Genomic DNA, 26,454 nt, shown 5'->3' on the forward strand with positions numbered 1-26,454 from the left:
CTTTTTTTTTTTTTTTTAAGCCACTATATGTATTAATTTTGTTTAGCTTCTACCCAGGCATCTATTAAGCTTATAGATGTTTCTAAGATACAGAAGTTAGTGAAAAGTTGAAAGAAGTTTTTTAACTGCAGTGTGTGGCAGGTGAACAAGAGTCAACAGCCACAAACTGAAGTGGGGAGGTTCAGAATGGATAAAGGTGAGGGAGGCAGAGGAGTTCACGATGAAGGCTGTAGGTACTAGAACAGGTTGCCCGGAAGTTGTAGAATCTCTGTCCTTGGAGGTTTCAGGGTCTGAATTTAGGGTTGTTCCTGCTTTGAGCAGAAAATGGAACTAGAGGTCTCTGGAAATCCCAGCCAAACTAAGTGATCGTATAATCCTGTCACTTTCTGAAGTRTATACTGGAGAAACTTGCAACTTTTTTAGGGTTGTGTGAAATATTGGGAGCAGGGGAAGAACATCCAATCTGCAAACTTGGCAAAACTTTTCTGAATTGCAAATTTTGATTCATCWTATTTTTCTTGGTCCTATTACATTATCTTCAAGCACATTTTAATTTTGGCTAAATACTTTGATGAGCATCCATTTCAGAACATCTTACAATATAAATTTATTGAATCGCCAAGTATTTGTTCCTCCTAATTTTGTTCATTATCTGAGAAAATAAAGCAAGAGTGCAGGGGAGAGAAGTGTTTATCTTCATTGCTACTTCTATAGATAGTTGTGTGGAGAAAAGAGTTTAAGGAAAAATACTGCTTTCCAATGAACCATAGCAGTTCAGCTTTCTCCTCAGCTTTCTACAGACTGCTGTAAAAAAATCTTTCATGGAATATTGGAGCAGTTAATGGTGCTTCTTCTGACCTTTCGTTCAAACCCTATGATGTATTTATTCTAATTTATCACTGTACTTAATGACAATGTGTGCCTGACTGTGATTATTATAAGCAACTGCTTTCATGGTAGGGGATTACTTCTGAATAAACAATTATTAAAACAGTTGCTTGGATACACTTCTTTTTGCAGTGATTCTGTTAGGGTCTCAAAGCTGTCTTGTTCTTGGTGCTTTAGATAGGGAGCTTGTTTATACCAGGTACCTCGACAGAAACAGTTGGCATCGTGATGTTACGCTAGGGACCACTTGAGCTGTTGGACACATGGGATGGCAACAGATGCTTAATGTTCCACTAAAATAAATAGAGCCTATCCATAAACATACATACATTGAGGTGTAGGGAAACGTAAAAAGATGCACTGCTTTTCTAATACTCGTGTATTGTGAAAGGGGCATAAAATCCCAGGATTATCCAATACCCTGACTACAACTAGGACTTTAAGCCTGAATTGAAACTATAGTCATTTCTGCACCTAAAGCATAGCTATGCAGAAATCCCTTGCTTTTTCAGAATATGTCTTTAATTTACAACTGAATATTCTCAATTAGCAAAGTGCTRTACTTAAGAATTGTACCTGTCCAGTCTAAATAAAATTTTGGTAAAAAGAAAGATTGAAACCTTTTTTTCTTTCCCTCTCCCCACAACTACTATGCTGAAGATATAAAGTAAGAATTAAGAAGGAAAGCTATGTGTTATAAACTGGTATTTTTTAAAAAAAAAAAAAATCTTGCCTAACCCCCTTTTGGAGGTGTCTGACAGAACATGTAAAACCCCTTCACTTTTAGATTGGAGAATATGGAGAATGACCTGTCTCTCTGGCTGGTGGAACTCCCTGGTTTCTTCATAAGGCAGATAAAAAATATCAGCATGCAATATTCTAGGACTTTTTGTTTTGTAATCCTGCTTGCAAAGGACTTTGTTTAAAACAATTGGGAAACCTGCTAGAGGAAGTATTTTTATCTGCGCTCTTTGCCATCTGTTGCTTCCAAAGGTTTTCCCAAGGTTTTCCCAGAACTTCTACTTGCCAGTGAATAGAGCAGAACTCGATGGATGTGCTGCAGCGTGGAGGAGGAGAAGGATGAGGAAGGTGGGTCTCTCAAATTTCTGTTCTCAGTACTCATAGTTTAGGATTAATTTCTCTTTCAATAATGTCTTTGTACAAGCTATCTCTTCATAGTAAAATGTGRTAGTTTAATATCATATAGTGGGAGAAAAGGCTTTCACTTAATGAGGGAAAAGCATTAAAAGATTGGGCTTAGGCCAAGCAAATAAATTGCATTTGACCTACAACTACCTTTAAAAGTTATGTAAGCACAGGTATAGCAGGTATACTGTTAAACCTTAGCATCAACATTGTTGAGGATAAGCAGCTGCTCTGTTGCCAAACATAAGTAGTATAACATTTGATTTTATATTTCTGACTTTATAATGAGTGAATGCAAAGAAGTTTCCTTATGCTTTCATAGAAAATACATTTTTTCCCAATAGTGAAATGTTGTAAGAGATTTTTTTCCCTTGCTTCCTTTTTCCCATTCCCTCTTCCCCTCTCCCCCTCCCACCATTGCCCTGAAGACATGAAATAAGAATTAGGGGAAAAGGTCAAATATTATAAATTTATTTTGGGACATATATATTGCAACCTCTGTGGAAGCTTTTGAAAATTCAGGCAAAGATCAATACACTTTCAATAAAACCTTTAAACTTCCAATAAAACAATATTTTGAACATTATATATATATTTATATATACTTTTCATTAAAGGGAGCATTTTAGCGGGATTTGTTTATACTGCATTCCTCTGACATAGCTCTTTCCAGATTGAAGGGATGCAAATGAGGTAAGAATTAAGGCAAACCTAAAAGGCATGCAAATGAAGTACATTTATCTCCACTGACAATACAAGCACATGTGTGGATCAGACTAAAGCACTGAGGGCCGCTTCCCCTCTGTCCAGTACTACTTTACAGCAGAATGGTGACATGGCTCATAATAAACAGTTAACATTACCGTGGGAATTCAGTGTCACTAACATTACTCAGTCTAGARGACACAGAGCTAGCATCAGTAAAACATGAACAATAAATAATATAATTCACGGCAGCACAGGACTGCTGCACAGGCTTCAGAGGAATGGGGTGGCTATGAAATGACATTGCACACGTCACATTGTGGCAGTTTGTTTTTTTATAATATATACTTTTAAAATTCTTTAGCAAATGACATTCTCATGCACACAAGTGTTTCAAACACAAGAAGCAAGTCCATTTATAGGTAGGTAGTCCAAGCAAATTCGTGTGTGTGTGTGTGTGTGTGTGTGTCTGTGTCTGTGTGTGTGTGGAAATAGCTGCAAACCGAATGGAACATTTAAACTTCTGTGCAGTCTATGATGCCTTGGACGCAAGCTCATTTCTGAATGTCACACTGCAGCAGTAATACGATGGAAGGATCGCTCTTTGCAGCCTCTTTGAATTCATCCAGTGTGATCTGGTCGTCTTTGTTCTTATCCATCTTGCTGAAAATCTTGTCTACCCGCTGCTCGGGTGTCAGGCCATCCTCGTTCATTTTCATCATTATTACGGTGCCCACCATTTTGTAGATGGCCTTGAGAGAGAAGCCAAACAGAAGATTATGAAAGTTAGCTCTCATAYTTAATCACTGTATTGATGTGATCAAATGCTGGGATTGAGTTTCAACAGTCAAGTGAGTGTCAGTTTCCCTATGGATTTTTTTCTTTTGGAATCCCATATCTGCTTACTTAAAGCAAGGAGGAATAAGGGTTTCACTTTTTTTTCCCTTCAAATACAGGCTTTTTAAAACGGTTGTGCTTTGCACATAGGAATGAATTTCTATTGTAATCTGTTCTTTAGATCAAGTGTTTACTTAGATTTAAGTCACCCCATTGAAAGATTTTACATAAATTCTGAATAATCAGCTTTAAAAGGCATCTCTTTTCAGAAGCTTTCTGTGCGCACATGTGGACAAAATCTGGTATTAACCACTGGGGCCAGTATCCAACAGATGACTGAAGCAAACTTTATTCTTTGACTGTACTGGGGCAATCTTAAATCTTAGTGCCCATCTGCACGAGCTCACTTAAAACGCAAGTGGGTTGTTTGTCACTGTAAATTTCTGCAATCATCTGAAGTTAATCTCCAATAAGGCTGCATGCAGCTTGAGCTACAAAACAGTAATTTCACGGGTGGCAAATGATTTTCAGATGGGCTGTGTAAATCCTTTGCTGTACTGTTCTTACGGTTAATCTGTTCATCAGGAAACATTTACCCCTTGATATTTAAAAGCTTATAGGGGCACGTGATCTTTGCAATTCTCAGATTACATATCTGTTGCAAGGGTGTTTGCTTGTAGTGCTTAGGCAAGAGTCACTGAGATGAGTCTCTGTGTTGCAATTGTTTAATGATAAATAAATGATGTGCAYACAGCCTCTTGTGTGTTTAAAGGCTTTACGTGTACGTGAACAAGCAGTCAACTTATTTTTTTCCTACAGAAACAGTAATACGTGTTGGTTTGTGCGTCATATTGACCTCACCTCTATAATTTCCAGCATTTCCACTCTTGTAATTTTACCATCGCCATCCAGGTCGTACATGTTGAAGGCCCAGTTTAGTTTTTGCTCAAAACTGCCTCTTGAGGTGATGGAGAGTGCACAAATGAACTCTCTGAAGTCGATGGTTCCGTCTCCGTTCTTGTCGAAGGTTCGGAAGGCGTGCTGGGCAAACTTGGAGGCATCCCCGTAGGGAAAGAACTGCAAGGCAAAACAAGACACGGTGCCGAGGGCAGCGCAAGGAAGCAAGCTGGGCACCTGCCTGAAGGGAGGCTGTGGTCCATGAAAACTGAAAACACACCTTTTAATAAATTCAACAATCGAAACGTAGAACTCTATTAAACGTTATTTCCATTAAAATGTCTCATTTTACAGCAAGCACTGTTATAGATATATTTCATGCTAAAAGTATGTTCTCTGCAAAACTAGTTGAAGAAGATGAACCTTAAAATAAAGGTAGATACAAATGAGAGATTCTACCTAACGGCAGTGGAACATAAGAACAATAAATATAGTATAGAACATGAAGTTACATTTCATGTTTTCASAGCAACTTTCAGAGGAAATTTGTTTTACTGAAAAAAGCTTTTATGTTCCAGCTGAAAATTCAATTGGGTGGTATAAATTCAATCCCATCATTAGATTATGACATTTTAAGAGACGAGCAAAGCTCCCCCCAGCTTAAGCATCATCCTGGGCTTGCTTTTGCACTCCCTTYCATGGCCTTTCATTTCTTTGAAACAAGTAATTTCTGACACACGACAAACTGGGATGATCAAACTCTGCTCAGTGCTCAAAACGCTGCTTGGGGTAGTACAGAGCCCTGAAGAAAATGCAAAGGGGCTACAGCCTAACTTGGGATCTTTCGGTCTCCTTTGCCCTCCATTTTGAGCTACTTTGAAGGGGATGTCTGAAAAGAGAAACTCATGCAGAGGAACAGTTAAATTTACAACTGTTTTTATGTGCTGCCTTCTATTCTCCATCAAACACAGCAACAGAGGTAAATTTTAAGAGATTTTTTTTTCCTTAATTGATGCAGCCAAATGGCTGTGTGGGCTTTGTGTTATATAACTATTTATTAAAAGAAAAAAAAAAACCCTCATACCATGAAAAATCAGGAACATATGTTCTCTTTTGCCAATGTACAAAATACAAGTGCATAAGATGAAAGCTAAGATTCAACCAAAGAACACAGGTTTGTGCTGTTTGTGCTTAATATTATCAGAGAAAATTGCAATTGATTGCATCATAATAAAATATTTTAAATGCTGCTAATGTGTAGTAGGTATTTTTTCCCTCTCTCCTCTAGAAATGGTAGTTGTTTTTATGTGGCCCAGATTCAAGGAAACACATTTCTAAAAAAGGGAGTTTTAATGCTGAAATTCCATTAGAGTAAAGAATATAAAAAATGTAATTCATAACTATGTATCTATATTTCCATCACAATTTAATGGAGATTTTTATGCTCATAAAATATAAATATGCACTACTGCCAGTTTGAGTGCCATCCTTTCTTTTTCCTGCGTCTTGTTAAATACTGTGTTTAATAACACACAAATACGAAGCAAACACTTAAGCAGCAGCCTAAGAAATGTGTCTCCTTTTTGCACTTYCCTGTTGCCCAGTTCTGAGCTTTAACAACAGTCTCTTTCCTGCTGTGGTAAACTCTGCAAGCAGTTCAACGAGTTCCTGAAAGATTTCATAAAGGCTATTACAGCCCATACAGAAAAGGGCAGTGCTAGGAGACTGATCAAGCACAGATGCAAAACGTGGCAAGTCAGGGATCTGCCATCTCTGCTTTTCCTTTTTGAGGAGGCCAAATGGCCTCTTGGATACTGTGCTGCCTGAAAAAAGTGCACAACAACTTGCAACAAATTCATGGCCAAAAAAAGTCATAGCCACAAACACGATTTCAGAGGCCACTAAACTCCTCCTCTAAACTGCTTCTTTGCAGTGACTTTTCAGACACAATTCTGAGTGACTCTTATGTTGCTGTTCATGCGTAATTGTAGATATATAATCATCATCRTCATCATCGTCATCATCGTCATCATCATCATCATCTTTTCCCTGGTTCAGAAAAAAATCTAGCTGCTATGAAATCTTCCTCTTCCCCTTCAGAAGTGAGCAACCATGATTAAATTTGGTCCACCTTCATCATTTCAGAGTAGTGCCCTGGTGTGGACTAACCCTCCAGAGGATTACTAATCTCCGTATTATCACTGCTCTGTAGAATCCCAAACCAGAAGGGGATCAGATACACTCCTTTCACTTCCAACTATCTTTTCAGGAAGACATAAATCATGGTCAAGAGAGATATATACCCCTTTCAAGGGTATTTCACAATTAAAGTTGCACTCTCTTTTTCTGGGTCAGCATACAACCTCTAGTTCTGCACTCTTTCTGCAATAGCTGAAGAGTCCTTTAGAATCATCCCCTTCAGAAAATGTACTTTATGTGACTGTGCACAAGTCAACCTACATTTCTTTTTTGATAATTTGAACTGATAGAGCTGTAAGTACCTCCAGGTACTGATGCGGCTCTTCTCTGTACTTTTCACTTCTTGACCTTTTAAAATTTTTGGATTCTGTAATATGGGCTCACAAGCATACGCAAAGATACATGGATTCTCCTCCCACAGAATTACAGCTACCAGCTGCAGCTACCAGACCTCACTAAGTTGCTTTTCTGGTGAAAATCTTAGTCTTTTGTAAWACCATAGAAGGAGAATCTCTTAGGTCTTACAATTCAACATTTGATTGTATTAGAACAAAAGAATTTGAATGATATTCAAACTTTGAACACTATTTGAAGGCTATCAAAATCCTGCTCACTGCTTTCTCCTCTTTATMTACATTACCCCTCCAACTATTGTATCAACTGCAGATGTCAGCACAGATGTTGTTTAATTTTGTATGTGGATATATAGATATATACTCTTCTCCACATCATTGAGGCAAAGTTCACTGTCACTTTGCAGCCTCTACAAATAAAAGTAAAACAGCTAGTTATCGAGATCACATCAAAATGTGATCTTCCTTTTTGCTACCTAGATAATAAAAACTTATTTAGATGTTATTTTTCTGTGATTCAGACTGTGAACTCRTATAAATACAGTAAGGGAACCAAAGAATGAAAATACCAGGAAACTGTTCACCTACAAAAATGACCAGGAAGTTGCAATCATGCAGAAATACCCAAGAGCTTGAGAACCAAAGGAAGTTTCAGGAGGAATCAGGGCCTGGAGGTACCAAAGACCATTTTAAAATTATTCTTGGGTAAGTAGGTATCATTACCAAGCAAGCAGTGTCTCYCTCCCGTAACAACCTTATGGCAGTAACCTCACATAATACATGGAAGAAAAATACTCTCCTCATTTTTCATCATATACAAGCCAACATTTTTTTGTTTGTTTGTTTCCTTTTGAGCTGAGAAAGGCAATATCACTTTTCAGAGGTGAACTCTGGTATTAGCAGCYTGCTCAAGTGAATGAATGGAACTGATGTCTTTTTCATTATTATTTTTTCCATTTGCCTTCCTCTGGGGAACAAATACAGTAAAAAGCCCTTCAGGGACTGAAGGTACTCTTCCCTAGAGGATGCTCTTTTCTGGTCTGTGCCTCGCAATTCCTATTATTTTTATCTCAGGACAACTATAACAAAAAAGGAAAACATTGTCAAAACTTGTTTAAAAAGCTATTTGAAAGCTTCCATTGTCTGGTTCTAAAATGATTCATAAATAAGAAATGGAGTAAAAATAAAACTAATTACAGAGCAGAAGAGGCCAGCTCTGGTAAAACATTATTTTATGATTAAAATATAGGAAGGCATGAAGGCCTGTTTTCCATAAAGGCACTGACTGTTTCCTGCTTCAAAACTAGTCTCAGCCAAGTGAAAACAGAAGATAGTGATCACTGGAAGACAGAAACACCCGTTTGGGTGTTTTCCATCATTATGGAATACGATAGTGGTTTAACCAAACTCGTCTGCTGCTCTGGCATGGGCTGAGTGGCTGCTTCAAAACCAAGCACAGAAGCTGGGCAATTCCGCACGTTCTTCAGCCTCCTCTGGAAACCATAACCCAGGTGCTCAACTTACTTACATACTAAAGCAACCAGGTCCCTTCTGTGCGATGGCACCACTGAAAGCGCATGCTTGCTGTACACATCTGCACTGGATCCTGCATTTCCTCTCTTGTCAAAGCAATCAAAGCAAACTATACCTGTCTGGGCTTTTTTATAGATACTTGCAATCCACGAGTGCAGACCAAACACGGCCCATTTACTTGTTTCTGCCTGTCTACTCTCATCTCTTTCCTAGGCTGTGCTTTTTCTCACTAGCTAGATTAAGAAGTCACTTAGCAGACAAATTACTGGTGTGTGAAGGAAGGAGGTGTCATCTCTACATGTATCTGGCAACTAGAGAAGGATTAAGGGGAAAGAATATCCTCCTTATTATGTTAAGAAAAGCTGGGGAAAAAGAAGTCTTGAAGGGTCCTGCCACCTGGAATGCTTCTTGAAGCTCTTTCTGTCTATCCTGGGCTTTTTCAAAGTTAATGGAATAAGACTATTAAGTAAATAGCTTCAACAAGATGTGCATAATTTAAAACTTAGGGAACAGATCAAACATCTGGAGTGCTTAGCTGCAGAGATGTAAGGCTTCTGCTACCTTTGAAGAGGTATTGGTCATGGACAACTTTATATCACTACTTAGATCACCTGCGGGAGAAGGTTGTTAAAAAGCCCACATAAACCTGAAGACTAAAGCAATACACACACAAAGTATCACTCCAAATTCTCCAGGAACAGCAGTCCAAAAATAAATGGTCTCTCTTTGAGACTTGGCGGAGAAGYGGAGAGGCCTCCATTCCTCAGGCCCTACAGAGAGGCCTGAAGGACGTTCTATTAATCAGGGATCATTTTAAGAAGTCTGAGATACTTCTATACTAAAAGGGGATCTCTCTTATAAGATGGAGAAAATTACATTATTATGCAGAAATCTGAACACTGCCTATATCTACCCAGGTGGCCCTTTGGTCACACTGATTAGAGGTAAAGCTGCCTGCATGGAGTTGGAGGTTATTTATGGATATTGTCCTAGGCTTGAAGAAGACAGAAAAAGCCTTCCTAAATAGAGAAAATTTACCTTCCTAAATAGAGAAAATTTGTACTTTAAGAATCAGAAAATCTGGCTTCTGGAAGAAGATGAGGGCAAGTTTTTTTTTTTTTTTTTTTTTTGTAAAAATTTCAAATTTGAACCCAGCCATTGCAGCGCTAGTCAAATCCCATTGTACCAACAATGAGAAGTCTTCTGAAGCGCAATTTGTCACCAGCTACAGTAGCAGCTCTGTGCAGATTTCTGTGGAGGGATGCAATTGCAGAGTTCAGGTTTATCATTAGCTCCATATGTCAGTGTTACCATTTAAAGCTCAATCACATGAACACTCTCCCACTCTACAGAGCCATAGCTTTAATTCTGTTTGAAATGACAATGTATGAATGCTATGGATATTTCCAGCATGAGATGAAGCTCCAGCAGTATTTTGGTCCCTGAAGGGGATGTTTGTAATGATTCCAGAGCTGGTGGCTGCGCTTCATGAGGACAAAGCCCTGGGTTCCTGCCAGCTCTTTCAGGTGTGAAYACAGAGACCGTGAAACAAGAAAGATTACTTTTTAATTCCTTCCTCTGGAGAAAAAAAAATGTAACAACAGATCTGTACTCTTCTGTTTCATGCATTAAGGCAGGATACCTGGAAGAAATTTGTGAGCTCAGATTGGTCCCATCCTTAGGGAAGGTCATGCCAGTTGTGCCTCCAGGGTGGACAGGGGTGGTGCAGCCTCTGAGTGCCAGCATCTTTCTGTGTAAAACTGAAAACTAATTTAACAAGAGCATAACCAGAGAAGCAGAAGAAGATGCTGCAGAAAAAGAAAAGTCCGCTTTCATAAATGGTACAATAAGCACCTGTATCCTTTTGGAAGAGATTTAACTACCTTGAGAAGACACTGTTCAAGGGCAGGCATCAGTACAGATTCACTTTTAAAGCAGATAAAGACTAATTTTAAAGACTTCTGGAGAATGCATGAATGAAGAATCAATGGCAAAATCTGCCATTCTTATTCATGTTGAATCTCACCTTACTCTCCAGAGTAATTTAAGTGAATGGCTGTGTCCTTCTCCATGCCCATGCCTGGAGTGGAGGGCCTTGGCACAGAGTATCCCTCYAAGGGCGAGAAGAATGACAAGGGCTGTGCAGCAGCAATGGGTGTGAGGTGGGAAAACCACAGTAGTGCCATGGCACTGGTATGGGGCATCACCCATCAGCCCATGGAGAAAGACGGAGAGACTTCTCCAAAGAGCAGTCTGAAGCAATCAAATTAGGTTTCTGCTCTGAACCACATTTCAGAGAAACTTCTCTCTTGACTGAGCGTAGAGGTAGTACAAGGATCATTAAGTTAAGCTATTATCATTGAAGAAGTCTTTCCAAGGCCTTCCTTTCCTTCTAGACCTTATCATAATTACCAAACTAAGCCTTTTCCTAGTTATCTTCTCTAAACATTTGGTTCAGCAAGTTTGCCTACAAAACAGGTTTTCCAGAATCACAGCAGAAGGAGAATACAATGCATTTCTCCTTCTTAAAGGTCTCAGCTTGTATGTCGAAACTTTGGACTTACTTCCCTTCACTGTCTCAGAGGAATCAAACTGGCAGTTCATGAAGAGGCTCTGTCTATGGCACATTATGGATGAGGGAATTAAGACTTTCTAGACAGGGAAACACTTGCATGAGCTAATAATAAAGAGGGTAGAAATAAAGCAAACCTTTTTTTTTTTTTTTTAAAGCAAATTGGTGTCTGATGAAGTCATTTAAGAGACAGAAGATTTGGGATTTTAACCTTTCTCCAGTAAACATATTTTGAAAACTGCTTTAAATCAGGTAGTTTTCATAATTCTCCTGTCCTCCCAACTGTATCATAAATGCAATGATATTAAACACAATATATCAGTACCTGTGCCTTTGCAAATACTCTTCTTACCTCAACTGGGTTTGAACTGGATCTGTGGTAGTGCTAGATTTGAAAGCATTTCGTTTCCATGTTTTCAGTTCTGTCAAAGGTTTTCCTCAGTAGCCATTCATTGGATGAGATCTTTAATGAACTGGAACATATCCAGATGCAGTTTCTCAACTATAGATTCTCAAAGGCATTTRGACAATCAAGGCAAAACCCACAAAGGGACAGGAGTGACAAGGGGTACTGAGGAATCTCCTACGTAGCCAATGCTCAGGTCTTCCAGTATCCTAAGGCAATCCATGTTTGTTCAGGACTTCCAAGGGCTTTCCTCAAACAAATCTGCTAATATTAGCTGTCCTGCTGGAAAATGTCAGTTCAGAAATCAGATTTATTTTACATTCTTCTTATTTCTACTTCTATTAAGTATTAAACAGGGTCTCATTTCCTCTCCTTGCTCTCCCATTCAACATATGAATGTTTATTACCTTCTCCAACTTATCATATATGTATCAACACACCTCACACTCCAAATATATAAATCCCTGATAGATATTTGAGAAAAGGAAGGCCATTTTCTGGATGAATACTACCCTTTTTATAGTGCTTTACATACACAAAATGTCCAGTGCTCTCCCAGCAGAAAAACGCAGGGTCTACATGTGCAATACCACAATTTGGTACCACGAGTCTGCATGGGTGCTACAGACCAGACTCCTTCCGAGGCTTACAGTCATGCTCTTCTTCACAGTCAGCCAAAAATAAGAGTCTGATTATGTTTTGCTGAGTATCATGGAAGAGATTACCCCCCAGGATTACAAGGGATCAGTACACATGAATCTGAGCTCCAGGCTGACAGGATTTGGACCTGAACCTTTCAACACTGACACAATTCATTGCTATTGCTGCACAGCACAGAGCAACAAGGTATTATCCGCAGCAAAGCAAATTGAAAGAGACATCAGAAATAAAATATTGGTTCCAGTGCAAGAAAGATTAAAAAAGAGAGAGAGAGAGAGAGAGAGAGAGAGAGAGAGAAATGGATCTCATGAGTCTCAGAAAAGGACATGAGGAGAACAAAATACTGTTGTAAAGACTCTTTGTGAGATGAGAATTTAGGAAAGGCTGAAAAAAAAATAGTTTCTAGTGACTGACCTCAGATGTGTCCTTATAAACAAAAAATTCCCCTATCCCAGAGCTAACTCCTTGGTTAACATGGCAGGCCTTTGGCTCCAGTGGATGCAGAGTCCAGCAGATCTGTTTTCTAAGCATACTTGTAGTACAAGACCTTGCTATTAGAAATACCCAGGCTAGAAGCTTGGTCCAGGAGAGCAGATTTGCAGCTGGGCAGCATTCACAACTAGATGTACCTCCAAAGCCTACAGATTTCAGAGGCAGCTGAGGGTTGGGTTGAGAAAGTCCCTGAGCCGCTGTAAGTACGATTGCAACTACCACCAAAAATGAGAGTCTAAATGACTTTTCAGATTCAGGCCCCAGTTTTCCTTGTGTAAATTGGCGATATGTCCCCACCTGAGAGTCACACTGCTCAGATAAACACAATAAAAGACTGCCACTATTTCAGCTACTGTAGCAGTGGGAGTCATATAACTAGCAAGAACTGGTGAGAATTGCCCAAGCTCATAGATGTTTACTACTTATGTCTCTATTCAGTAGCTTTAATGCTGTGAATGTGTATGCATGCACAGGCACACGGGAGGCTTTTAAACAGCTGTTAGTCCTCTCACAGAGAAAAGAAATACTTTAAAAAGCTAAAAATTCTAACTTCTCCCCTTCAGTGGGAAAATTTACAACTTGTTCAGGTGGAAGCAATATCCGAGATATGTCGGAGTCTTTCCCAGACCTCCAAAGATAGGAATTTGTTCTTACATTATTCTCGTAATTGGCTTAAATCACTCTGTTTTGAAGAAGTTTTGAGCCACTGCAGAAATACTTGGTCAAAGCATTTAAAGAATATATTTGTAAGAATTCAGGAGATGACCTTGGATTCCTGGACCTTGSACACCACTTCCTTGTAGTGTGTTAGATAAGGTTGGGCTAAGAGATCAGAGAACAGGCACACGACACCAAAGAACCTGACAAAGCAAAGCCTGTATTATATCATAAGCTATAGTCAACATGTGCTAAGGTGTTTGAAGAAGAGGGATGAGAAGAAGCAAATCACACTTCCTCTTCTCAAATAGCTACCTACCAGGGTCTACCTCTAAAAAAAACTTTCAACTTAAAGAATTAATCTCTGTATTCACATTTGTGGAGAATTAGTCATTAACAAGCAGGAAATGAATCGATTTTCAATTTCAGCTTTCCTCTGATTAGATTTGAACAAGAAACTTAATTGAGCTGCGGTAGTGCTATAGGACAATACACTAGCAGATCAGTTATTACCCAGTACTAACAAAAATCTTGAGAGAGAATCATCGTCAAAACAATTAGTATTACTAGTGCATTATGCTAGGACTAGGGGTGATTAAATGTTATTTCTCTTTGATCTTCCCTAAGCAGCAACAGCACTAGAACACTTTATTTATTTTAATTTTGGCACAGTCTTCCTCTACCCCAAGGTCAGTGATAGCACAGTTATAACAATGTCAGGATCCCGCTGGGCTATAGCTATGCCCCAGCCTAATTACAACATCCTTTTTCTTGACACCATGTTATCTCTTTAGGAATCTGGGAACATACCAGATGGAGGATACACACTGATCTGGGACAGTTCTTTTTTCTTTTTTTTTCTTTCCCCTTAAAGATCAGCTGACCTCTTTTTAATTCTGAAAAAGGCTTAATCTTTCTAGTGAGTTTTGACCCTGAAGGTTCAGTGTTGAATGTTGTGCCTGCTGTGTTATCAAAGTCCTTGGGGTAAATTTCCCAAAGGAACAGGACTATAGAAGCAACAGTAAATGTTATTTCTAGCTGAAAGGGGATTTGAAATACAAGTCACTGAGGTTTGATGTAATCATCTTACGAATATATAGATGAAACTGCAAAAAAAGATTCTTGTTTTAAAATATCTGACTGCCTCAAGAACTTTAAGCAACACACCCTCCTAAAATTCTTACAGAGCATGGAGTTATCATCATCGAGTACTGCAAAAGCAGAACTGCAATGAAAAAGGAAAAGAGCTGGGAAATCTGTGGCTGAGAGGACTGGAGAGTTGTGCATCTGAGCCTTGAGATCCCAAGGCTCGAATAACAAGAAGGCTGTTTCCAAGCATCATTCAGTGAGTGCTAATCTACAAAATCAGCGACTGATGTCCTTTGCTTGATACTAAATGCAAAACCTGTTAATTCATGAGTTACTAACAAAGAGTGTTGCTTTCTAGAGAGAATCATCAATAAGCACGGCTCACTACAGAGAGCTGGGAACTGTCGGCCTCAAATATCTTCTCCAGCTCACATCACCTTTGGCAGGAGAACAGTATGTAAAACTTTCAAGTTGGTGAAGGAGAATAAAACCTGAGGTCATGAAAGACCAAAGGATTAGGAAAGATGAAAGCGGTAGGATACTATGAGCACCAGGAAGAAACCTGGCTTGTTGAGAAAGGCATCATGCAGTCCAAGAGAAAAAAGAGAACGGGCTAACTGCCCACCAAGCTAGTGTGCCTTGCTGCTAGTTGCATCATAGGCTACAAAATGAAAATCCCAGCCTGGATCTCCAGACACACACATCTAGCGTAGGTCCCAACACATGTAAGTCCCCAAAGGACCATAGACTTAATAATGGGACTATAGCCACAGTCCTGAGATCCATGCCCAGCTGTTATGTGTGCACATAAACCACATCTTTGTTTCTCTGTACTCAACTAGTCCTAGAAGATCAACTGGGAATGGTTATTTTTCGTTTTGTACCCAAAATGTTTAATAATGCCTGAGTTACTGGAGTTAATGTTACTTGGAGCTGACTACATAAGAGAACCCACACAGGAACCCACATGGGCAAATCCTGATGCCTCTTTGCTTGGAGAACCTGAATACCTGTCCTCCATGTGCCCCTGGCACACAAATCCATACCTGATGGGAACTAATAAAATAAGGAATAAAGTTTCATAGAATCATGGAATCATAGAATGCCGAAGGTTGGAAGGGACCTCAGAGGTCATCGAGTCCAACTCCCCTGCACACACAGGGTCACCTAGAGCACGTGGCACAGGGCTGCATCCAAGCGGGTTTTAAAGATCTCCAAAGAAGGAGACTCCACAACCTCTCTGGGCAGCCTGTTCCAGTGCTTTGTCACCCTCACAGTGAAGAAATGCTTCCTTAAGTTCCTGTGGAACTTCCGATGCTTCAGTTTGAAGCCATTTCCTCTAGTCCTATCCCTGCCCACCACTGAAAAGAGGCCGCCCCCCTCCTCCTCCCTCCCTCCCTTGAGGTATTTATAAACGCTGATCAGGTCCCCCCTCAGCCTYCTCTTCTCCAGGCTGAACAGGCCCAGCTCTCTCAGCCTTTGCTCCTAGGGCAGATGTTCCAGGCCTCTGATCATCCTTGTAGCCCTGCACTGGACTCTCTCCAGGAGCTCCACACCCCTCTTGTACAGGAGAGCCCAGAACTGGACACAGTACTCCAGATGTGGCCTCACCAGGGCTGAGTAGAGGGGGATGATCACTTCCCTCGACCTGCTGGAGACGCTCTTCTTAATGCACCCCAGGATCCCGTTGGCCTTCTTGGCCACCAGGGCACACTGCTGCCTCATGGTCAACTTGTCGTCCACCATGACACCCAGGTCCCTCTCTGCGGGGCTGCTCTCAATGAAGAATAACAGGGGGAAGGCAGAAGGCAAAGGAAAGGACCCTGAGGTCCTGAGAGACAAAAAGGATGGTAGCAATATTTAGTATAACAGATAACRGCCTGGTGTCCAATGAGTTGGCAACATCTTTTTTTCCCTTTAGCCTGAGGCATATCCTATTGACTTTTACTTTCAGAACTGAGTTTGAAAGCAATTCGACAACTCACAGAGGAACTGTCCTAAAATGAAGTTTCCAATCACTTCAAAATGGAAATAGACCCACATTTCTAACTGCTGCAAGACCTATCTCAAAGCCTTTCTTTTGTAAGGCTGCTTCAAGTAGCTATGTTTTTAGGTTTCCTTTTGAACATTTTGTACAGCACTACTTAGGAGATTCATCATCTGCAGCCCTTCCAGTTCCGTTCTTATAGGAGTCAGTATCAAAAAAGGACTTTTAACGTAGTTTTAAAATTTTAACTTTTAAATGCTGTGTAAGAAGACATCCAGGCCATCTCCTAAAAACATTTTGTGAAAACGTATAAGCCAATTTTATACAAATCTTTAAATTATCGGCATTCTCTTGAAAAGGATCTTTCCAGGCATGTTTTGAGAGGGAGTGCACCAATGGGATGGATTAATCCTAATACTGTTGTTATTTGTAGTCATGATGTATAGCAATTTTGCCCACATAGCATTTGAATAATAACTAGAATAATAATTTGAATAATAACTAGAGCATGACAAAGAGAAAGAGAGAAAGAAGAGGAAAAGTCAGTGTAAGGAGCCTGGATGACTCTTCTTTCCAGCATGAATTCAATGGACTTTCCTAAGGATGGGAAAGGAGAAGGGAATGATACAGACTTGTATCTTCGCTTGGGAATTAAGAACACATATGGCTAGGCCTACAGTGAACAACAGGTTTCCAAATAGTGACAGTTTTTGGGTACATGGCCCCCTGGTCTACTAGTCTACAGATCAACTCCCCAAGGGCAGAGGTCCTTGAACAAAGGCTTTCAAAAGAATGTGTGTCAAGTTATAAAAGAGCTTTATGTTCTCATTCCCAGTGCAAAAGGTGCAAGGGGAAAATTCTCAGCGTATAGTATGTACTCTCACATCTATAGAAAGAAGAAAGAAAACTCTCTGTGGGCCAAATGAATCTCTGTGTTTGTACAGAGGTGCTATCCCCTCAGTGCAGTGCTAGCAGTGAATGAAATCACCAGCCAGTGAAGGATATTGATACTAGCGATTCTCAGTACTAGACATTTCCAAAAGGCTTCTGTTTTTTAGGCAACTGGCCAGCTAAAAAAGATAGTATCATCCTGCAAATTATACTTCTTCACAGTTTTATCTCTTCAGTTCCAGTAAGATCTAAGGGATGCAGACTTCCATCTATGAGATTAATTTAAATGAACTGGATGTACAGAGGAGGAAAATTACCCCACAGATTCTATTTCCTCAGTACAGTAACTTTTTCTATTATCACATTCCACAGGTTTTCTAGGGTTTTATCCACTCTGCCAGGTATTAAACAGGTCCACAAGAGCCCACTTTAGAGAAATCTGTAAATGTATTAGAACAAAACCAAGCATGCTGTTTGTTGATTAAAAGTACTGAAAGTGAGAGGCAGGACTGCCCTTTTCTCTTGCATCTGCCTGCTGGATGTCAGAAGAAATGAAGTGACTTTCTTATGTAACTCAAATCCCTAACCACATCATATCTTTAAAATTTTGCCATAAGAAAATGACCACTACACACACACTACACTGGGGTAGAAAGCTACAGTAAACAGCTTCTTTTGATATGGATAAATTGGTGAATGAACTCAGGCCCTTTAAGATCTTATAATTATTGATATGCTCAGTCTACAAATGATTTACCTCTAAAACGCAATAAGATCTGCCTTAAACTGCCATACAAAATGATAAAATAAATTTTTAAAAGCTGCAGAGAATAAATTAACTTTTAAGTAAAAATGATCTTTAAAAACACGAACAAAATATACCCCAAAATGTACATCAATATACATCCTTTGGAAAGTTTCTATCCATGTCTACACTTCCATCATCAGGACATCTCATTGTGTCCGCTATTTGACTTCAGTATAATGACTAACGTTTCAATAACATAATTTAGGATTCAGCTGAAAAGAAGAAACAATAAAAGGCACTTAGATAACACACTTCTCTGATGTTGATTCCTTGATGCTTCATTTATCACACAGACTTAGTGTAGTTACATGTTCTCCTTCTGATTAAACTACTCTCTGTGCACTAGGACAGATGAAGATATCCATAGCACTCTATCTGTACATAAAATTCTAGAAATGACAAATGTAATATTAATGTCTTCTGTACAGCGCTGAATGCAATTTTCCAAATGCTTCTAAATCAGATCCATATGGATTTTTCCCTTCAACTAAAAAATTATGTAAGAACTGGTAAATCCAACTAAATCCACTTGCAAAAAGCAACATACAAGACAATTCATAGACACAGCAAAGCATATTTAGAAGAATGCATCAAATCAAAGTTTATCATTAATAAACATTAGCTCAAAAATATGCTTGAAGCATAGGCTGATGCAATTTGAATTGCCCAGCAGTATAATTATGGTAACTAGCTCATATTGGGAAAAAAATTGTTGCTTTTCCACACTCAGTAACGGATATGAGTAATAGACTTTTTCCCCCAAATATTCTGGTAAACATGTTAAAAAATCAGGTGGTAGGCTTTCTTGAAGAAACAATAGCAGCTTCTCAATCTTTAACGAACATACAAAATACGGTAACAATAAGAAGAGCGGAAAAGATCAGTATTGGGGTAGGAATTGGAAGGTGGATACATGGCTTTCAATAAGGTAGCTTTTTATCTAATGACAGCAGCAGATCTCAGAGTCAATAAAGATGAATAATAATTAAAAAAAACCCTATCAACATGAATGGTGTAACAGTAACATGACCAAACTGTTACGCTTGCCAGAGGATGCTGGTTTGTGCTTGCCAAGAGGGATCCTCTCAGGATCACTGCTCTTGGCAATGCCCATTCCTCAAATGCCCTTTTACAATTTACAGCTGGGAGATATGGCCCAGTACCTGACATCTTCTAGTCATTTTACAGCTCCTCTATGAATTGATGGATATAATGCTCTGTAGGGATTTGTTACTTCTGGTAACAGTAAGCCCATGCATTTCACACATTTTATCACATTTTATCCTGGATGAAAATTAATTCTCACAAAGTATTAAATTCTCAAATAAAAAATCAAAGCCAACAAGATGACGGTAACCTGATAAAGCTTCATCTAGATCAGCTGCCATTAACACAAAAATAACAAGTAGACATCTTCTTCAGCATGTGGACTTTTCTGGATTTGTCCTCCTATTGCATTGCTTTTTTCCACATTCCTGGCTTAGAGATTATTTGTGATGGTCAAAGATCTGTCAATCTCTAAAGGCTTCAGACATAATCTATCGAGGCACTCAGCAACAACCACTGTGTTAAAGRACCTGTCTCCAGAATGCAACTGGCTTTCGCAGAAACTTCACGTGGCATCTTATTTAATACACAGCAGAGCTGGCATTTTGTCAGTTTTAGAGTTCATGCTCCCATAAAATGGGACAGGAAGTTCTTTTCAAAGCCTGCGATTTTTAYAGAGATGTGGTAGCATGTTATTAAATGAGGATGCAATCAGCCTTCCTTGTAAAGGTGTCTGACAAATTTCTTTGAGGATTACCTTAGTGACAGCAAATATCTAAGGATGACAATACTATCCAGGCAAAGACCTTCAGCAAACCAGTCAGGGAATTCAGTCTCTGAAGATGTTAACAAGTACTGCTTGCTGAGCTAGCTCTGTTCTTCCTTTCTTCCACATGCATCAGAAAGAGTCTGTCTGTCTGAAACAGCTCAGTCTGTCCCACTACAGTCTAAGCAGATCAGCAACACAGAGGAAGCTACCAGAGCTCAAGGGGTTTTCATAGAAGTCTGCCCGTTGAAGACTCCCTGAGTCCAGGCTTGGGCTCTTTTTATTTGAGGAATGATGAGAGCATACTCAAAGCAAGCACAGCAGAAGGTAGATTTTTCCAGCTATCCCAGTTGTTGATGATGAAAACCATCAAATTTCAGGCATGTTGATGATGAAAACCATCAAAGTTCAGGTAAAACCCTATTGGTAGAAGAAATGGTCTTAATCTTTTCTAGCTCTTGTCTGGGGATCTAAATATCAGTACTTCTTTCACTACACTCTCCCCTCCCCACCGTACCAAAAAGAAAAAAAAAAACTAAAATCACAATGAAATAGAAAAAATATTTCCTATTTCTCTTAGTCACTTAGATTTCTGACTGCCACTCAGCAATGGACCATCCTGATATCTAAACTGAACAGAGATACCTATGTTTGTCAGCTGTGAATATACTGAATATATGAACTCGATAGCTCTGATAGCACTGCTTGCTGGGGAAAAAAAAAAAAAAAAAGATAAAAAACATTTTTGCAAGGTAATTCTAATTCATTTAAATGGTTTGTCAGATGTTGTTTAACAGTCAACCATCAAGTCTGAGTTCACTGTTTTCTTCTCTTTTATCAGCGGAAACAGATGCTGCGTCTTGATGGGATGATATCTCTATCYCAAGACAGACATATAATAGCAGGTAGAGGTGTCTGACTCTCCCTAGTGACTCCATGGATAGCCTAGCTAATCAGTTTAACTTAGATAGGCACCTCTCAATTCAGTGCCTCCATCCCATTATGTGTTTGGATATGAAGGCTTGCATGACTATATACTGAATACATGAATAGCTCAGACGATTTTAATTCMCATGTGAAATATGAAGGGTTATTTCCTCATGTTCTCTTGATTGATGACCTACCTATAGCCTTTTGAGAATTACTAATTTGAGCCCCACTGAATTCCCAGTAAAATTCATAAATATCTGTAGTATRTAACATGCTATTCTACCCACTGACATAAAATGACAGTGAAAGTGATAGTGTGGCACTGAAAACTTGAATGTGATGCAAGTTTGAGGTCACGATATCATGTGTTTGAAACTTGTCATGAAGCTGAAATATGAGTTAGGCTGTCACATTGACACTGTGACTGTACGACTTAGCAAGCTGATGAAGTGATTGGAATACAGAATGACTGCAGAGCCAAGGGAAATAAGTTGGTTTTTCTTTTTGTTTTGTTTTGTTTTTATTTTTTTCTCCCTATCCTGATTACATAAATAGGAAAAGATTTGATGCTGTTGTCCTACGAGTGCACTCCCTCAGAGATGTCACTCTGAAGCAACAACTGACCTATGTTATATTTATACAGAGTGGCAGAACATGTTGACTTTTGAACTGAAATGTACCCTTGGCTATTCCTATCGCTATACTGCAGCTGACTGGGTTTTCACAAGAGGACAGAGTACATTTTATAGCCACAACAAACTATTTTGTGTGTTTCCCTTCACAGATATCAAAGGATCTGCTGCCTCAGGGAAAGCAACAATCTGTAGGTTTAGCCAGCTATACCAATTCATAAAATGTGTGGTTAATAACAGGTTTTCAATTTTAATAAGAGCTGCTCTTACACCTGCAGAGATAGAAGTGACCCCAAAGTGCTTTGCTAGCATTAGTCTAATCCCACAGTCTGCTCACAGTGGTGGACACTGCAGTACCTGCAAAGCCAGGTAATAAAAACAATTGAATTTGAATGATGATACATAAAAAACTCACATGCAACTCTACCAATTTTGCAACTTTCCTATCACCTTAAAATCCTTTTGGGGCCCATTTTTGGGGTGGAAAGCAGCCTAGAATAATTGTTTTAAGCAGGAAAACTSAAATTCCCAGGTAATTGGCTACCACACATGTACAACATAGTTTGCGTGGACACCAAAAGGTGCAAAGCTCATTGCTTCATTACTTACACAGCACGTAGACATGAGGAGGCGGCAGTCTAACCATGTGCACACTGTGTGGTATGCAGGCACGTAGCACTCCCCAGAAACCCAGACACAGCTGTGAGAGCCAGCGGATTTTGCATTTCAGACCCTGGAAAGAGTTGGCTTGGCTGCTCTCTTCTACAGCCATGGAGCCATGACAGCAACCAGAGCGTTCTTGTGGGAGGGCACGGCAATTTCTGGCTGCTCTGAAAAGCCTAGGAATTAGGCTTTTCCATGTAAAGCAGGTGAGATCTTGGTTTGTAAATCAAATCCTCTTCCAGATTCTCCATGGAAAGAGTGGTTTTTGTTTTTAAGCATTAGAAACAAATGCCAGGTCAAACAATGAGCTGAGAAGTGGTTTTCTTTTTTTTTTCTTTTTTTTCTTTTTTTTTTTTTTCTGGTCTGTTACGTTTCCAAACAGGTCCCAACCATTTCCTTCGTCATCCATGTTTTAAGACCACATCATTCCTTGACTTACATTGTACTTTTGAAGCCATGCTTTCAGCTTTACTTAATAAAGATTGTCCAGAGATGAAGTAGACAATGAAGCATGAAACTCCAATTAGAAACCTCCAAGCTTGAGTGCTGGTTTCACACTACCCCTGTGTCTAACATACTCTGATGTTTCTAGGCTGCCAAAAGCTAGGCAGGATCCAAATGACCTCCAGCAAATTGGCAGGGCTCAGTAGCACTGAATGTACTGGCCATTTTCATGGAGATGGACACTGGAAACACTGAGGATATCATGAAGAAGATTCCCCTCAGCTTGTACAATGATGCTGTAGGCCTGTGGTCCTCTTGTTTTGGGAGTACATACACTTAGGCTATGGCACAGACCTGCAGAAGACCCTTTCACTAATGTTTCCTTGCAGGTTAACTTCAAAAGAGAAGAACAATTTAATCTTTCCTGTCTTCCACTTGAAGATTTTGTTCTAAGTGTATTTTGACAGCAGAAAAAAAAAAAAAAAAAAGACAAAGTTTCAATAGAACTAACTGAACCACAAACTGAATTATGCATTGCCATTTGGGGAGAGAATCTCACTGCCAATAAAATCCATCTTCTTGCCAAAGCATGACAGAATTTAAAGCATTTCTCTGTTCCTTTGCAGTATTTTTTAACTAGCAAAACCTATGCAGTACCCTGAGCACAGCAATTTCTCTCTTACACATGTGTATTGTGTGTCTCATTTGCTTTCTCCAAGAGTTGGAGTGGGATCGTGTGAATTGCTGAACCACTCTGGAAAATTTGTATGCGAGTGGATTAAAAAGCAGACTGAACTCTGGCAAGGTCCTTGCTTTGGATCCTTGCCTAGAACCTTTATTCTTCAATATGCAGTTTTCCCTGAAAACATACAGCAGCTGCAGGCTTTCTTCATGGCCTTCAYATCAACAATCTTCCCTGAAAATGGAAGCACATGGCAAGGCAGCATCTCAACTGTACTGGTAGCCTTGAACATCTTAAGTTTCTAACACCTGATCTTTATTTGGTTGGCATTTCATGGGAATGACTGCAGTCACCATGCAGTTTACTGAATGCTTTGCACTTAATCAGACAAGTACCTATTGCAGTCTAAGAAAGTATCAAAAAAGTGAAAGCAAATTTTATTTTGTGATCACAAGGGATGGGACTGAAAGAACCTACATCAGCTGCTAAACAGCTGATGTATGCTCTAATCAGTGCTCTAATGACCACCACTGGATTATTAGTAGTGACCTAGATGTAAAAGGCTTTGAGCTTCTTACTCCTGGGTTATTATCAAGTTTCCAGGTCTCTTAAGGTCAATCCCAGTTAAAAATTAAAATGAGGATGGGTAAAAATTGTGCAGTGCAAGAGAGGTCCATAGAATATTGATCCTCAGACACTTCACTGAATATTCAGAAGCAGGCAGAAGTCAGCCAACATCATTAATAAGTACAAAACAGAAAACAGTATTAAATTTCAAATAAATCTGGGGTGAAGAGCTGCAGATAATGAGATACAAAGTCTTTCACATGTAGGTCAGCAGTTTTAATCCAGCTCTGATTGTAGCAAACTCTTCTCATTAATACTTGACAGCTGTCTGGTAGCTGACATGGTGTGAGGTGGTGGTCCTGGCCTTGGTCTAATTGCCAATCGTATCTGCAAAATAAAACATATCTGCAGAACCAGTAATGCTGCTAAAATGCCTAAGTAGGAAGGTCAAAGACCGGCTGGACACTGATTGGGCCTCCACTCTCTTGCAAAAAAAAAAATCATTTTCTATTAGTGTCCACTTGAGCTATCTCAAGGGTAATAAATCTTGTGAGGATCTGTGGATAAAGAACAGGGAAAAAAAAAAACAGTTCAAAGCTGTGGAAATTCTCCTGCCTTGAATGATGGGACAGATCCCCAGCTGATGCTTCCACTAAAGCATTAGGGTGACACCAGTTTACACTGACCCATGGTTTCTCTCTAATATTTTCAATAAGGGCAGTACAATGGCCAGGGCYAGTAGATCAGGAGACAGACAGATGAAAGCATGCGGCAGGGTGAGGAAGGCTGAGTGCAGATCAAAACAGGGAAAGAGAGGCAAAGAAGGAGCTCTCAGACTAATCTTATATGAGATAGTAAGCAAACAACACARAAGAAGACATTAACATTGTGCTTTCCCCACTTGGGTCTCTCCAGTTTTCACACCTTGGTCCACAGAAGAATCTACTACATACACTAAGACACCCACTACAGCCCTGGAGTGGGTCACAGAGGATCCCATGGAAAGGGGCAAGAGCCAAAGTGGCCACATTGCTCTTATCCTTGCAGACACACACAAGGTATCCCRGATCTAGGCTGCTCCAAGCAGTACCCACCAAGACCACGGTGTGGGGAGAGCAGAGGTGAGAATGAAGTTCTTATTCACACAAGCTGAATAAACAGTCTTCCAGACACAGAGGAGAAACAGAATTCCTCTCTGCTGCCTTTCCAAACCTTTTATTTAGAATAAGAGAAAGGCTTCAAGAATCCCTGAAGCCCATGTAAAACATCCATCATTCACATCAGTACGTGAAACAAGACATAATCTCTATAACCTGGAAGACAGATCACCCCATCTGCAGATCAGAGAGCAACTGGTTTTGATGTTTAAAGAAACAACTGCTAATGAAAAAAAAATTTTTTTCAATAAAAGTTTGCTTCTTTTTACATATTCAATTGGACTCTGAAAAGCAAACAGTGATATCTCTTCTCTGATAACTGTGTCTTTATTATTTTGCATAAGACTCATTTCACTTACCTGTCCTGAAACCAGGTATCTCACCCAGTACACTTATCAGAGTTCCTGGACAGAGACTGGACAGAGACTGAAGATCTCCAACAGGAGACTGACCTATCGTAAAACAGGATGCTCAGAAGAGGTTGGATGAATTGCTATTTCAGTAGGTCACTGGTGGAGGTGCCCACTATATTATTTAGACATAAACTCCAACATGTCAAATGTTAAATGAGTTGAATCGCATCTTTTATAACCAGAGTGACCTCACAGACTTTCTGCATGGATATACTGGATTAAGCCTTGAACAACACACTCCTGATGCTATTATATAAAGCACAGGATTTTTACATGCACTAGGTAATTTATTTGAAGATATTCGTTTGCAAAAATGACAAACCAAACGTGTACCTGAATAGGATAGCTTAAAGATGATGACTTTAAATCCTTCTTTCTCAAATCTACCAGTGTTAGTTTATCTGTTCAATAACCATAAAATGAAAACATAAGAAATATGCCAAAAAAGACACATTTTTTTAATGTTCTCCTTTTAAAGCTGCTTCACTTGATTTTGAAAGTGTGTCTCACAGAAGAAGCTTATTTCCAAGTATTTTGCATTCAGTAATTTTTATAAAAAGTGGTTTTCTTTCTCATTTCATTTTAGAATTGTCCAAGTTCTGCACTGATCATTCAAACAGCCGCTCCAGCTAGTAAACAGAGACAGACTTATCAACAGAATCAGATGTGTTGTTCTATGAATATCTTCCTTAAATAAACAAACAGAACAATCACAGATTAGAGTTTCCCCAATTTCCCGACTAATTCTGCTTAATTGCAGTATAGCAGCTATCCATCAAGTTAAAAGGAAACCACTAGATGGTGGTGGTGTATACCACGCATGATGCTAGGCACATTTTGTTCATCTCCCTCGGGGACAGGAGGTACATTTTGGTCCACTGTACAGACCTCCTCTGCAGTGTAAGTCAAACCACATTCTTGATTTCTTGATTTCTTGATTTTCACAGCAGGAAACAGTCAAGTTTTGCTATAGACTGTTGTGTCACCAAAAGCAAAAAAAAAAAAAAAAAAAAAAAAAAACTATTCCCACACA

At 39.4% G+C, this 26,454-nt stretch overlaps 1 protein-coding gene across 1 annotated transcript; it reads right to left on the reverse strand.

Moving 5' to 3' along the window:
- Nucleotides 1-2,713: 2,713 nt before the first annotated feature.
- Nucleotides 2,714-22,267, reverse strand: VSNL1 (visinin like 1). The gene is made up of 4 exons (XM_026044889.1): nucleotides 22,105-22,267; nucleotides 5,308-5,362; nucleotides 4,438-4,753; nucleotides 2,714-3,491 (listed from the first exon to the last, which is right to left on the reverse strand). Exons 1-4 carry the CDS (start codon nucleotides 22,265-22,267, stop codon nucleotides 3,294-3,296), a joined length of 732 nt encoding a protein of 243 aa, XP_025900674.1. The 3' UTR covers nucleotides 2,714-3,293.
- Between the last annotated feature and the right edge of the window lie 4,187 nt (nucleotides 22,268-26,454).

Source organism: Nothoprocta perdicaria, unplaced genomic scaffold (genome assembly GCF_003342845.1).
Source record: "Nothoprocta perdicaria isolate Ctin4 unplaced genomic scaffold, notPer1 scaffold_39, whole genome shotgun sequence".
Lineage (NCBI taxonomy): Eukaryota > Metazoa > Chordata > Aves > Tinamiformes > Tinamidae > Nothoprocta > Nothoprocta perdicaria.

Coding starts and splice junctions, on each gene's coding strand:
- VSNL1 (XM_026044889.1), bottom strand. CDS start 22,267: ATGGCTGTAGAAGAGAGCAGCCAAGCCAACTCTTTCCAGGGTCTGAAA. Junction 5,363..22,104: donor TCCTCATGTCTACGTGCTGT/GTAAGTAATGAA, acceptor TTCTCTTTTCAG/ACATCCCCTTCAAAGTAGCT. Junction 3,492..4,437: donor AAATGCTGGAAATTATAGAG/GTGAGGTCAATA, acceptor TTCTCTCTCAAG/GCCATCTACAAAATGGTGGG.